This window comes from Anopheles coluzzii, chromosome X (genome assembly GCF_943734685.1).
Source record: "Anopheles coluzzii chromosome X, AcolN3, whole genome shotgun sequence".
Classification (NCBI taxonomy): Eukaryota; Metazoa; Arthropoda; class Insecta; order Diptera; family Culicidae; genus Anopheles; species Anopheles coluzzii.
The window spans coordinates 6745436-6758298 of NC_064669.1; the positions used below are offsets into that span (position 1 = coordinate 6745436).

Below are 12863 nucleotides of genomic sequence, written 5' to 3' on the forward strand. Positions count from 1 at the left end.
GCGCTCGCTTGTACTGCTACTGCCGCTTCTACCTTCTAGTGCTGGTCGATCAGCTCGCTCTCGAGCAGCTTAATTTCCGCCCGGCCCGGTCCCAGGCTCGGCACGAACGACGTATCGAACGGGTCGATCTCCTCCTGCTCCGCACCGCCGGCAAGATCGAGCGAACCGCTGCTGGCCTGCGGCGTCAGCACCTTCACGAAGACCGAGCTCGCCTCGGGCGCACCGTCCGAGAGGATGTCGGGCACGGCACCGGCACACTCCGCAGCGACAGGCGGGATCAGCTCGTCCTCGAGCAGCTTCAGCTCCGCCCGGCCCGGCTGCAGGTTCACCGCAATGGACGTGTCGAACGGGTCGGCCTCGACCGCTGCCGCACTGCCGCGTGCGGGCGTCAGCACCTTCTGCAGATGTAGTTCGCCCTCGCTCACGCCGAGCAGATCAGCTCCGGACGTAGCGGCCGCTGCAGCGGCGGGTGGACTGGCGCGCGGATCAAACTCCGGATCGGACAAGCTCCGGTTGAGCGACGCTCCGTTCAGCTCCCGCTCGAGCAGGCTGAGCTCGAGCTGGGTGGGCGCGACCGACGGCACGAACGAGGTGTCGAACGGGTCGACGTCCGCGTCCGGCAGCGACGGCTCCCGGTTGTAGTACGGCGTGAGTGGCTTCTTCGCGAGCGACTGCTCCCCGTCGAGCTTGAGCAGGTCGGGCGTCGGCACGGCAAACACGACCGACTTGCTGCGATTCGCACCACCACCAGCACCAGTGAGGGCAGCTCCGTTCGCGATGTGCAGGCTGAGGGAGGACTTGCGCTGCGCGAGCGACTGGAAGTCTTCCTCCGTGCGATGCTCCTCCTCGGCCGTGTGCTGCTCCTCCGCACTGTTCGCGCGCGGATCAAAGTCCGGATCGCTGAGCGAGTGGCTCAGCCCTGCCGGCCGCCCGTCGGTCAGGAGCTCCTGCTCGAGGAACTTGAGCTCGGTGCGGCCCGGCGCTACGATAAACTCGACGTCCGAGGTGTCGAACGGATCGACGGTCGCGGCTGGTGCTGCCCCACTACCCCCAGCCGTACACTCAAGGGGCGCGTGGGCGATACCGGCTAGGTCGGTGCTGCTGCCGGACAGTAGGTCCTTGGCCGGCGGGTCCGGCCGGACGGGCAGCGAACCGTGCGGCTGATCGACCGAGAAGAGGTCCGGAGTGCTGGGACGCTTGCACTCACGCTCGGCCGCTCGCGGATCAAAGTCAAAGTCGTCCTCGGGGAGCGGTGGCTCTTCCGCCCGCGGGTCAAACTCGTCGTCCTCGACGGCAGTCGCCGGTAGGATGCGCTCCACGAACCCGGTATCGAACGGGTCGTCTACTGCGGCCGGCTCGAACTCGTCTAGATCGACGACCGGTAGGTCGGAGCTCGCTGCTGCCTTTGAACCTGTCCAAAGAAGAGTGCAAAGAGGTGTGTGAGGGCAAGAGCACTCCTTCCAGCCCAAAATGCTTTCTGCAACTTACCAGCGTCTCCAATCAGTAGCTCAAAGTCGTCACCTCCCGCTAGGACCGGTGTGCGCTTCTTGAGCTCGTCAAACTCGTCTAGATCGAGCTCCGGAGCTGCTCCGTTGCCCTCCGGTGCCGATGCTACCTCTTCCTGCTGCTGCTTCTGTAGTGTCAGGTGTAGCGAAACGCTCAAATCGATCGGCACGTCCGCTGGCAGATCGGTAAAGTCATCCAGCAAGCTAAAACACTGCGGCTCGGCTGCAACCGAATGCTGCTCGGACTGCCTGCCCTCTCCACCGACGCTCGGCTCTCCTTCGCTCCGTCCCTGCTGCTGCTGCTCGCTCTCGTCGAAGCTCGCGAGCAGCAAATTCTGAATGCCACGCCGCGGTCGATTACCCTTGGTGGAACCACCGGCTACGCTCTCCACGCGCCCAGTCAGCACCTCAACGGCCGAGCCGATGCTGACGAGCTTCTTGCCGCGCTTGGAAACCTCCGGCCCCTTGATGACGCGCTCCGCGTACGAGGTATCGAACGGGTCCGCCTCACCCTCGTACGACTCTAGCTCGGGCGACTCCGGTACGTACGCGATTGGCAGCTCGCCGCTCGCGATCGCATCGATGTACCCGGTGTCGAAGATGTCCTGCTCCGCCTCCGCCTCCGAGTTCGGCTCCGACTCCGAGAGCTCGACGACCGCGTTGATGAGCTCCTCGGCCGCTCGCTGCTCCTCGCGGGCCCGCGCCTCCTCGGCCGCCCGCTCGCGCTCCTCCTGCTCGCGCCGCTCGCGCTCCTCGCGCTCCTTCGCCTCCTGCTCGACCCGGGTCGGGACCTTCTGGAAGAAGGAGGTGCTCTTGATCCGGTCGAGGTCGCCCTGCGTCTTCTTGAGCACCGAGTCAATGCCACTGGTGAGCGCCGCAAACTTCGACCATTCCTCGTCGGTGTCGGGCTTGTCGGTCGGCGCTACGCCGCTGCCACTGCTGGTGCCGCCGCCACCGCCGCTACCACCAACGCCGCCGCCGCCGCCGCCGCCGCTCGGCTGGTCCTCACTGTCCGATGGTGCCGCCGAGTTGAGCGCCGACTGGTTCTGGTGCTCCCGCCGGTACTGCTCGAGCTCCTCCTCGGTAAAGAGTTCCTGGTCTTTCTTCGACTTTTTGCCTTTCTTTTTCTTCTTCAGTCCTTTGGGTAGCTTAAGCATTATCTAAACTACCGAGACATCGAAGCGTCTAGCGAAGCGAGAGGATGGTAAGACAGAGAAGAGAAGAAAAAAAATCATTGTTAGCAGGAGTTCGGCCAGGGAAACCAATAGCCAATCGAGTGAGTTCTTAATTTGAGGCGTAATTTTGGGAGCAATAAAACGAAAAAACAACTCCCCCAACTCAAGCTCAATATCCGGAAGTTTCCCTGTTTGGCATCTTGGGCATCTACGTTTGAGTGGGCCTCACTTTTTTTCGGTTCGTGCCAACCCCCAATTACATAATCCACCGCAGAAAACCACTGGCGCCCCGTTGCGCCCACGGCACCCCGGTTCAAGGTCACCGGTAATTCTACCAACAACAACACTTTAGGAGAGTTCCCTACGGTTCCGGGGTTTAGCCTTGCTTTGCACCCAAATTCACACAACACGAGTAGTTGGAATAGACAAGAAAAAACGTCTTACTACTCCATTGATACCACTCACTTCCGCCTGTTTTCGTGGGATTGCAGTTTTGCAGGATTTTCGCCGACGCCGAAGCTCCCGCCCGTGATGACGCCACCAGAACGACGAGCGAGAAAATGCTGCGTTCCGAGGTGCTGTCAGCGTGAAAAACCTCCCCTCCCCCCCTCTTCAGAGAGGACCTCCTCGGCAAAGATTCTACCTCGTGCCAGAGGAAGAGGAAGAAGAAATGGAGTAGAAGTTCAGCAAACGGTATGCAGCCGTATCCAACGGACGGAAGAGGAAGAACACGCGTGCGTACATGTTGTTTGTCTATCGACGGGCACTGTAAGTGTGCGTCTGAGGCTGCAATTGTGTCTGTGTGAAGCGAAAAGCGAGAGTGTGCGAGAGGGAGATAGAGCGTACGAGTATGGATTCTGGACATGCAGGGTTCCGAGCCTGACATCGTGGTGTAATTCGTGTTCTGAGATAGAAGAACTTTACATCACAAAAGATGTCCTCTTTGCTGCCAAGTCTTTTTCCCGAATGGGTAGAATGAGGCCTAGATAAGGAACTCATTAGAAAATAAAAACCTCAACCACTTGGGAAGACGTAATGCCCTTTCCATCACCGGAGCTGCTCACTGGACAGTCATTGGGATGTGGGGATCTAGTACCACGAGCACGAACAACATGACATCTCGGCAAGCCTTTGACGTCCACACGAAGATCTTGCATGGGGATTTTTCTTCCCTTCAGGTTCTCCATGGTCTTGTGTGCAGACCTTTCCCGAACGTGGTTGATTGGTTCCGTTTTTTTGGATTTGATAGGCAGGCCACGGGTCCTGTGGGGCGATGGAGGGAGGCTTTCCAGCAGCTTTGCCCTCTCCAATCCCAACATCTTCGCCAATTCGCGCAAACGCTGCAAACACTCTGTCAGTACTCCCGGTTTTCCACCCTTGCATAGCTGCTCTCCCAAACTCTTGCGGGAATTCTCACGTGATATGCACGTCTTCTGCTGAAGTGTTTTTTTTTTCACACTCAAACTGGAGGAGTGCATGGAGGGGGGGGGGGGGGGGGGGTGCTGCTCAGAGACTGCTGCAGCAGTAAAATATCGATTGCAGGCCGGAAAGTTTGACACAATTGTTTCACGCCAGCTCCGACACCAGGGAACAGAGGCTCTGCGAATCTTCTGGATTCAGCTTCAGAGTGCGAAGGCTCTGAATTGGAGGTACTGGCGGAAGATTTTCATACAAAAATATCTTGTTTTAACGAAAAAAGGACACGTAACGAGTCGCACACACAAACATACACTCAGGCACGAGTAGCGAACATGACTTGCTTTACTCTCCATGCCCTCCCACTCCTTCCTCCGTGTAGCTCCCTTATATTGAAAAGTGCTCTCGCAAGAATACTTCATCCCAGAAAAGATCTCCCAAGACTTTTTTTTTGTTATGCTTTTTTGGTGTGTCAAGGTGTCAAGCTGCTGCTGCTACTTACGTCTCCCCTTGCACGGTATAGCATAGGAACGCCTTTGTCGTGACCGGGTCCTGATGACTGTGGGTTCAGGTTTTGTATGTGAGTATGTGTGGGTTTTTTGTTTTTTGCTACGAAGAAGTTACCGTACTCTAAACGTGACAACGAATCCGTCCAATGCTCTACCCCCGAATATCGCCACACTGTCACACGGCACTAGCACTGTCTCCTGTAATCACCTGAAACCTTCAACCGAACCGAAACTGCAACGGATAGCAAACGGGCATTAGTCACTGCAAAAAAAAAGAACTGCACAGAGCAATCAGGGGGGGTTTTTCTTTCTTTCTTGCGAGTTACAGCCTGAGCTAGTCCGAGACTCTGAGGCAGACACACACACACACACGGCCCCAACTGCGTACTGGGAAGAAAGAACGTTCGCTTGATCTGCTCGTCTGCTCGAGCAGGGGAATAGGGGCAGCTCCCTTTGGGAGTGGACAGCAGTCAGCGCAGCGTCCCAGCGAAGTCACCCTTCCGAAAAGCCCGAAACGGGTACCTTCGCACCTGTGCCTGTGTTTGTAGCTGTGTGTGTGTGTGCGCGCGCACATATATCTGTGACTGTGTATGTGTGTGTGTGGAAAAGCGAATTTTCCTTCACCAGGAAACGGCCAATACTCGCGCAAAAAAAGGAGGAGAAAGAGGTGGATTGAAGACTGTTTGACGGCGCGTTTACTTAATCGGATGCATGGGTTTTCTTTTTCGCTTCACAAAAGTCCTTGGATGCCGCAGAGTTCACTTGGTTGATCCCTGAGTAAGGAGAAAAAACTCAGGCTTTTCTCTGTATAACTTCTCTGCGTACTGCTAACGCTAGAACACTGGGGTTGGGGGTTAAAATCACCTTGCTTTTCACTGACACGGCACAACGCACAGCACGGGAAGCCTTTCGGGTGAGTACTGACCGTCGCAGGCTGTCAGCACGCCAGGGCCAGTCCGTTCGTGTGTGGAGTGTGTGTGTGTGTGTTTTTTTTTATGTGTGTGCTGTCTTCTTTCTGCTCCCGTTTCCAGTGAGTTTTCACGCACAATCGCTGGAAAACAGGAAGAGAGAGAGATAGAGAAAGCTAGAGCGACCGGAACGGTTCCAGGCGCAGGCGCAGATACAGTGCACACGGTATGTCAGGGTGGTCGTGCTGCCAGCGGCCTGATGACGTCGAATGTGACGAAATGTTTTCATCGCACCCTCACCCTCCTTCCCCCACTCCCTCCCACTCGTTGGCTTATACCCAAGCAAAGCTTTTAAGTGGTTTGGAAAAGTTCAGATGACCGTCTCTGGGGCTTTTTTCGATTACTAACCAAAGCTGGGGGGGAAAGCATGCCTGTTTCAAGCCTCACAGCAACATCGGAGAGCACTGGCAGGCACTGTCGGGGGTATCGATTTCGCCCGCTAATGTGGGACAAACCTCGCATGTCCGCTGCTTGGACTGTGTGCGTCGGCGCACTCCGGACGCCACTTCGGGCGCACTTCGCCTTTCAGGCTGCGTTTTCGGTGGGGAGGGTGTCTTTCCGTACGTTGTCGTGCGGATTGCATAACATGCAATTTTTCACCGCGCACACGTGTGTGTGTGTGTGTCGAGTAACGCGTGTACATCCGCTACTACCACAGCCAGGCGAACGGACGCACCAACCGAACTCGGGGTCGGCAAAGTACCTGTAGCCCGCAGCTCAGGGCAGTCCGAGCCTTTTATGGACAAGCCGAACCAAGGTTTGTACAGGGTTGCCTTCTTAGTGAGCTTTGCCGAACGGTTTGCAATCAAGCAAGTGAATTACAGTACATCCTGGGCAAGCGAGAAAGCTCAACCAGAGCAGCAACGCAAGGAACCAAATTGAAAACATTTTGCCTGCCCCGGGAGCTCTCTGTTATCCAGTTGTGTGTCATCATTAGATTAGATATCAGCAATTATCATCATGAAATGTCAGCAAGCTTGATTTGGTAGTTGTAATTAAATGTATCGTTCTGAGCACTATTAATTATGCAAAGCCTGTTTTTTTAACCGCAGAAACTGAAAGTAGGAACACTGGTAATTTGCAAGCAATTGTTGGGTTCAGTTTTTTTTCTACCCATAGTTACTGATAATATCCACACACTCTTACACACAAGGTTAAACTATTATCCCTTGCAGCTCTTGATGCATCTTCGTAAGCAAATGGATGACTATCCATGAATGACGTAACACTCGTAGAGATATAAAGTTTAAAATAAGAGTTAGATAGGGAGAGAGAAAAAACACAAAAAAGAGAAAACAAGAGAGAGAGAGAGAGAGAGAGAGAGAGAGAGAGAGAGAGAGAGAGAAAGAAAAAGCTGATTTTTTTACTTTATTTTTATAGAGACTTTGAACAAATTGGCCTCTTAAAATCTACAGTTGATGCCATCTAAACAATAAATTCAACAAAACTTTTTCGTGTGATCCAGAACTTTAAAGTTGAAAATTCAATTGTACGCCCTGCGTCTTTCGGCAACGAGATGAGATTCTACAGCTTCTTGATGAATTTACTTCCTGCATCAACAAAATCAGTTTGTGTTAGTGTTTCCTTTATGCATTGTGGACGAGAGATAAGATAACTCAATCTTTTCACAGTTTTGAATCAAAGTTTCATAATTACCATACAGATTTAAATCTTTAACTCACTCTTTTATGATCCATTACCAAAAAAAATCTCTTTCTCTGTGCCGGCTTTCTCACTGCTACTGGTGTATTAGCCGCGACAGAGAGTGGGCGAGTTTAATCCAAGAAGAGTGAATTATTGAAAGATTCAATTAAACTCTTCGTGCTAATTCGAATCCATACTCAACCTATCTACTCTTTCTTCCACTTTTGTCCACATCTCTATTGTGAACTATTCACTCATTGTAGTAAAATTTATGTTAAGAATAAAGCATCCTAAAAGACTCAACATTCAGTTGAAAAACACATTTTTGACAAACAACCCCGTGGGGATACATCTAGAGGCAGATTAAGATGAGTGGAGGCCCTAAGCGGTCACACGAATGTAGGCTTGGTTGAAGCGTCTGGCAAGGAATTGCATGAAATGTTCTCAACCAGAGATGCATTGAGTAACGATTTTACCTGTGAACGGGTGGTGGATTCGATTTCTGGGGCCACTCGAGACCACGGGGCCCACGAGGCCGCTTAATTTGCTTAGCGCTTAATCCGTCTCTGCATACATCCTACATAAAAAATGTTCATGTATTTTTTTTGTAGTTTTTTTTTGCGATACGTTATTTATGGCTAGTCCCTAGTAAGTGATTTAAATTGATTTCAAGCTTAAGAGTCGACTAAAGTTTACACACAAGCGCGTACGACTGGATTTTTATTATCGATTATAGCGAGTTTGGAAAGTGAGTTTAGCAAGTTTCGAAAGTGATTTTAGCAAGTTTCGAAAGTGAGTTTAGCGAGTTTGAAAAGTGAAGTTAGCGAATTTGGAAAGTGAGTTTAGCGAGTTTAGTGAGTTTGGAAAGTGAGCTAATTGAGCTTGGAAAGTGAGTTTAGTGAGTTTGGAAAGTGAGTTTAGTGAGTTTGGAAAGTAAGTTTAGCGAGTTTGGAAAGTGAGTTTAGTGAGTTTGAAAAGTGAGTTTAGTGAGTTGAGAGAGTTTACTGAGTTTGGAAAGTGAGTTTAGCGAGTTTGGAAAGTGAGTTTAGCGAGTTTGGAAAGTGAGTTTAGCGAGTTTGGAAAGTAAGTTAGCGAGTTTGGAAAGTGAAGTTAGCGAATTTGAAAATTGAGTTTAGCGAGTTTAGTGAGTTTGGAAAGTGAGCTAATTGAGCTTGGAAAGTTAGTTTAGTGAGTTTGGAAAGTGAGTTTAGCGAGTTTGGAAAGTGAGTTTAGTGAGTTTGAAAAGTGAGTTTAGTGAGTTGAGAGAGTTTACTGAGTTTGGAAAGTGAGTTTAGTGAGCTTGGAAAGTGAGATTAGTGAGTTTGGAAAGTGAGTTTAGTGAGTTTGAAAAGTGAGTTTAGTGAGTTTCGAAAGTGAGTTGAGAGAGTTTACTGAGTTTGGAAAGTGAGTTTACTGAGTTTGGAAAGTGAGTTTAGCGAGTTTGGAAAGTAAGTTAGCGAGTTTGGAAAGTGAGTTTAGCGAGTTTTAAAAGAGTTTGGAAAGTGAGTTTAGCGAGTTTAGTGAGTTTGGAAAGTGAGCTAATTGAGCTTGGAAAGTGAGTTTAGTGAGTTTGGAAAGTGAGTTTAGTGAGTTTGTAAAGTGAGTTTAGCGAGTTTGGAAAGTGAGTTTAGCTAGTTTGGAAAGTGAGTTTAGCGAGATTGGAAAGTGAGTTTAGCTAGTTTGGAAAGTGAGTTTAGCGAGTTTGGAAAGTGAGTTAATTGAGCTTGGAAAGTGAGTTTAGTGAGTTTGGAAAGTGAGTTTAGTAAGTTTCGAAAGTGAGTTTAGTGAGTTTCGAAAGTGAGTTGAGAGAGTTTACTGAGTTTGGAAAGTGAGTTTAGCGAGTTTGTAAAGTGAGTTTAGCGAGTTTGGAAAGTAAGTTAGCGAGTTTGGAAAGTGAGTTTACTGAGTTTGAAAAGTGAGTTTAGCGAGTTTGGAAAGTGAGTTTAGCGAGTTTAGTGAGTTTGGAAAGTGAGCTAATTGAGCTTGGAAAGTGAGTTTAGTGAGTTTGGAAAGTGAGTTTAGTGAGTTTGGAAAGTGAGTTTAGCGAGTTTGGAAAGTTTGGAAAGTGAGTTTAGCGAGATTGGAAAGTGAGTTAATTGAGCTTGGAAAGTGAGTTAATTGAGTTTGTAAAGTGAGTTTAGCGAGTTTGGAAAGTGAGTTTAGCTAGTTTGGAAAGTGAGTTTAGCGAGATTGGAAAGTGAGTTTAGCTAGTTTGGAAAGTGAGTTTAGTGAGTTTGGAAAGTGAGCTAATTGAGCTTGGAAAGTGAGTTTAGTGAGTTTGGAAAGTGAGTTTAGTGAGTTTGGAAAGTGAGTTTAGCGAGTTTGGAAAGTGAGTTTAGTGAGTTTGAAAAGTGAGTTTAGTGAGTTGAGAGAGTTTACTGAGTTTGGAAAGTGAGTTTAGTGAGTTTGGAAAGTGAGTTTAGTGAGTTTGGAAAGTGAGTTTAGCGAGTTTGGAAAGTGAGTTTAGCGAGTTTGAAAAGTGAGTTTAGCGAGTTTGGAAAGTGAGTTTAGCGAGTTTAGTGAGTTTGGAAAGTGAGCTAATTGAGCTTGGAAAGTGAGTTTAGTGAGTTTGGAAAGTGAGTTTAGTGAGTTTGGAAAGTGAGTTTAGCGAGTTTGGAAAGTGAGTTTAGCTAGTTTGGAAAGTGAGTTAATTGAGCTTGGAAAGTGAGTTAATTGAGTTTGGAAAGTGAGTTTAGTGAGTTTGGAAAGTGAGTTTAGTGAGTTTCGAAAGTGAGTTGAGAGAGTTTACTGAGTTTGGAAAGTGAGTTTACTGAGTTTGGAAAGTGAGTTTAGCGAGTTTGGAAAGTAAGTTAGCGAGTTTGGAAAGTGAGTTAATTGAGCTTGAAAAGTGAGTTTAGTGAGTTTGGAAAGTGAGTTTAGCGAGTTTGGAAAGTGAGTTTAGCGAGTTTGGAAAATGAGTTTAGCGAGTTTGGAAAGTGAGGTTGGCGAGATTAGCGAGTTTGGAAAGTGAGTCTAGCGAGTTTAGTAACTGAGGTTGGCGAGGTTGGTTAGCGAGGTTGGCTGGCAAGGTTGGTTGTGAGGTGTGCGAGGTTGATTGGCGAAGTTAGCGAGGTTGGTGAGGTTGACGAGGTTAGCAAACCGGTCCATCGTATGAAAGAGAGCAGATCACCGAGCGTTGCAGCCCGGATCGAAAAGAACGCTGAGAGAAAAAGGTTCATATTGCACCTGGATGATTTGTTTACAGCAAGTCGGGTCATCAAATCAAAGAGAGTAGAATGTCGAGCGTTCTAAGCCGGATCGCAAAGAGCAGTGAGCGCAACCGGCCCAGCACAGATCACAGAGTACGCTGAGAACAGCCGGTTCAGATCGGACCGATAAGATCGTTGATAGCAGCTGGTTGAAGTCGGATCGCAAAGAACGGTGGGAGCAACAGGTTCAGTTTGAAGCTGCTTGGGTTAAAAATAAGGATCGCGGTCCGGATGGTTGCATGCTGGAACGGATCGCACCTGGCAGGTTCGGAATGCAACGCGCATCACTAGTAATGATGAGAAGGAGGGATGAATGTCAATGAAATTCTGCACTACAAAGCATCCTTTTGAACTCTCTTATTCAAGTGTAAATATATTTATAAAAAACAAAAACGATAAGTACATAACCGTTCACATCGGTGTAAAGACTGAAAAATTTCATATCCTTTTTTTCGTACGCAAATGTCCTGTATGAGTTCATCTGTTCACGTTAGTTCTTACGCAACGGTTACATTTCAATAACTACATTCGCTAATGTAGAGACGCACCTTAATCACCTCGCGAGGCACCTTAGTTCATATTCATTTCTAATGAAGCTCGTAAAAGGAGGATCTTTCAATACTGGGCTATAAACTTGTCGCACTGCGAAACTCCTTTGTAATTCATTTTCGAAAAAAAACCACGATTAACGCTTAACCACTGTGGCACATGCGCTTCCGAAACAGGCCTGCACTCACCTGAACATTCGATTCAGAATTCGATCTTCGACCTGGCCGTGCACGCATCGTCGAACCACCACGCCTTAATGTCCCGGTAGTACTGGACGCGCTCCCGGGCGCTCACGCTGTGCAGCCGCTGGCAGAGGTCGCAGTACTGGTTGGTGTCCTCCAGCGCGTAGTGCTGCTTCCACCAGAAGTACCGCACGTACTCGGCCGGATTGTCCATCAGGTAGCGCAGATGCTCGACCAGCTCGGCCGCCGTCCGGAACGCTTGCGCGTCGATGTACGAGCCGGGCGGCATGAAGCGGTTGTAGTCGGCGCCCCCGAACACTACCGGCACGATGTGGTGCTCCAGCGCGTTGTACAGCTTCTCGGTGACGTAGTCGACGCAGAGCGAGTTCTCGAACGACAGGTAGAACCAGTAGACCGTGTCGAGCATCTGGCTGCATTCGGGTTTTCCCCGGGGGCAGCTGTGGTGGCAACGAAAAAAACATGGCATGGGATGACGTCACCGGATGAGCCAAACCCCGAAACCACCCTCTCCCTTACTTACTTGAGCGTACCGCAACTGCCGTAAACGTCCACCTCCAGCCCGGCCGACTGGAGGGCCTGCACGAGCCGGTCCCGCCCGGACAGGGCGCCACAGTGCGACACGAACTGGGCCGCCGCCTTCCGCTTGCGCTGCACCAGCTCCACCAGGCTGGCGTTACCGTACTCGTAGAACCCGTTGCGCCAGCTCGGCCGCACCGCCGGGCCGATCACCTCCCCGCTCTCCAGGTCGACCACGTTCCGGTAGTTGAACAGCACGTCCGAGTCGAGCCGGTACGTCATCGTCCAGTTGAAGTAGCTGCCGTCCAGCGCGAGGCTGTGCTTGGTGTGCGCCGGCGACTCCATCAGCGCCGCCACGTACAGCTGGTGGGGGCTGCGCACCGCCGGCAGCGGACCGTCCCAACCGGTCGCGACGTGAAACACGACCGCATCGTAGTCGGCCACCGCTCGCAGCAGCTGCCGGTTGCTGGTCAGCACGCAGTCGGTCGCCGGGCAGTGCTGGTACGCGAAGTAGTCCGGCCCGAGCGTTTCCGCCAGCAGGCCCCACCACCGCTCGCTGAAGAAGCTGGTGTAGAGCAGGATGTAGCGCGTGCGCCGGTCGCCCCCGACCTCCTGCTCGATCCGGGCCGCCCGCGCCCGGTTGTGATCGTCCAGCACCTGGTACGAGTTGATCGTCGCCAGCAGACACTTGTCGTACACTAGGTAGAGGCAGCACAGCAGCACCACTGCGCCGAACAGTAGCACATGCTTCAGCTGCATCTTGCGACTGACGGGCAACAGAGAGAGAGAGAGAGAGAGAGAGAGAGAGAGAGAGAGAGAGAGAGAGAGAGAGAGAGAGAGAGAGAGAGAGAGAGAGAGAGAGAGAGAGAGAGAGAAAGAGAGAACGCAAATGCGCAAACCGATTAAGCAATGAGACAGAAAGCCGGCCGCACAGCGAAATCTACGCCGATTCTTACTCTAGCAACGCAACCATCGTCGAACAACACTGAACTGAGATACTGCGCGCGATGAGTGAGGCACTTGAAAACGTGCGTTTTAACAAAAACTATTCCCTCCACCCCCCGCGGGCTGCTTGCAAGTGCTCAATCGAACGGGCTTATCTTTAGGTGGTGTTTATCGATTCGCCGGTCCCATGCGGACAGCGGACCGTGTGCCAGCAAAGGACACAC

The 12863-nt window shown here is 50.9% G+C and overlaps 2 protein-coding genes across 8 annotated transcripts; both read right to left on the reverse strand.

The window, feature by feature from the left end:
• Positions 1 to 35: 35 nt before the first annotated feature.
• On the reverse strand, positions 36 to 5803 carry LOC120949935 (protein stoned-A). 7 transcript variants are annotated; one of them, XM_040367598.2, is made up of 5 exons: positions 5470 to 5803; positions 4726 to 4837; positions 4599 to 4655; positions 1489 to 2690; positions 36 to 1411 (listed from the first exon to the last, which is right to left on the reverse strand). In XM_040367598.2, exons 4-5 carry the CDS (start codon positions 2660 to 2662, stop codon positions 36 to 38), a joined length of 2550 nt encoding a protein of 849 aa, XP_040223532.2. In that variant the 5' UTR covers positions 2663 to 2690; positions 4599 to 4655; positions 4726 to 4837; positions 5470 to 5803. The 7 variants fall into 7 exon arrangements, with proteins under 7 accessions (XP_040223532.2, XP_040223541.2, XP_040223525.2 ...); XM_040367607.2 differs by having other exon boundaries at positions 4721 to 4837; XM_040367591.2 differs by having other exon boundaries at positions 4599 to 4867.
• A 4965-nt stretch (positions 5804 to 10768) lies between these two features.
• On the reverse strand, positions 10769 to 12768 carry LOC120960225 (alpha-(1,3)-fucosyltransferase C). The gene is made up of 3 exons (XM_040384288.2): positions 12651 to 12768; positions 11699 to 12460; positions 10769 to 11615 (listed from the first exon to the last, which is right to left on the reverse strand). The coding sequence occupies exons 1-3, from the start codon at positions 12665 to 12667 to the stop codon at positions 11177 to 11179; spliced, it is 1218 nt and encodes a 405-aa protein (XP_040240222.2). The 5' UTR covers positions 12668 to 12768; the 3' UTR covers positions 10769 to 11176.
• Positions 12769 to 12863: the final 95 nt, after the last annotated feature.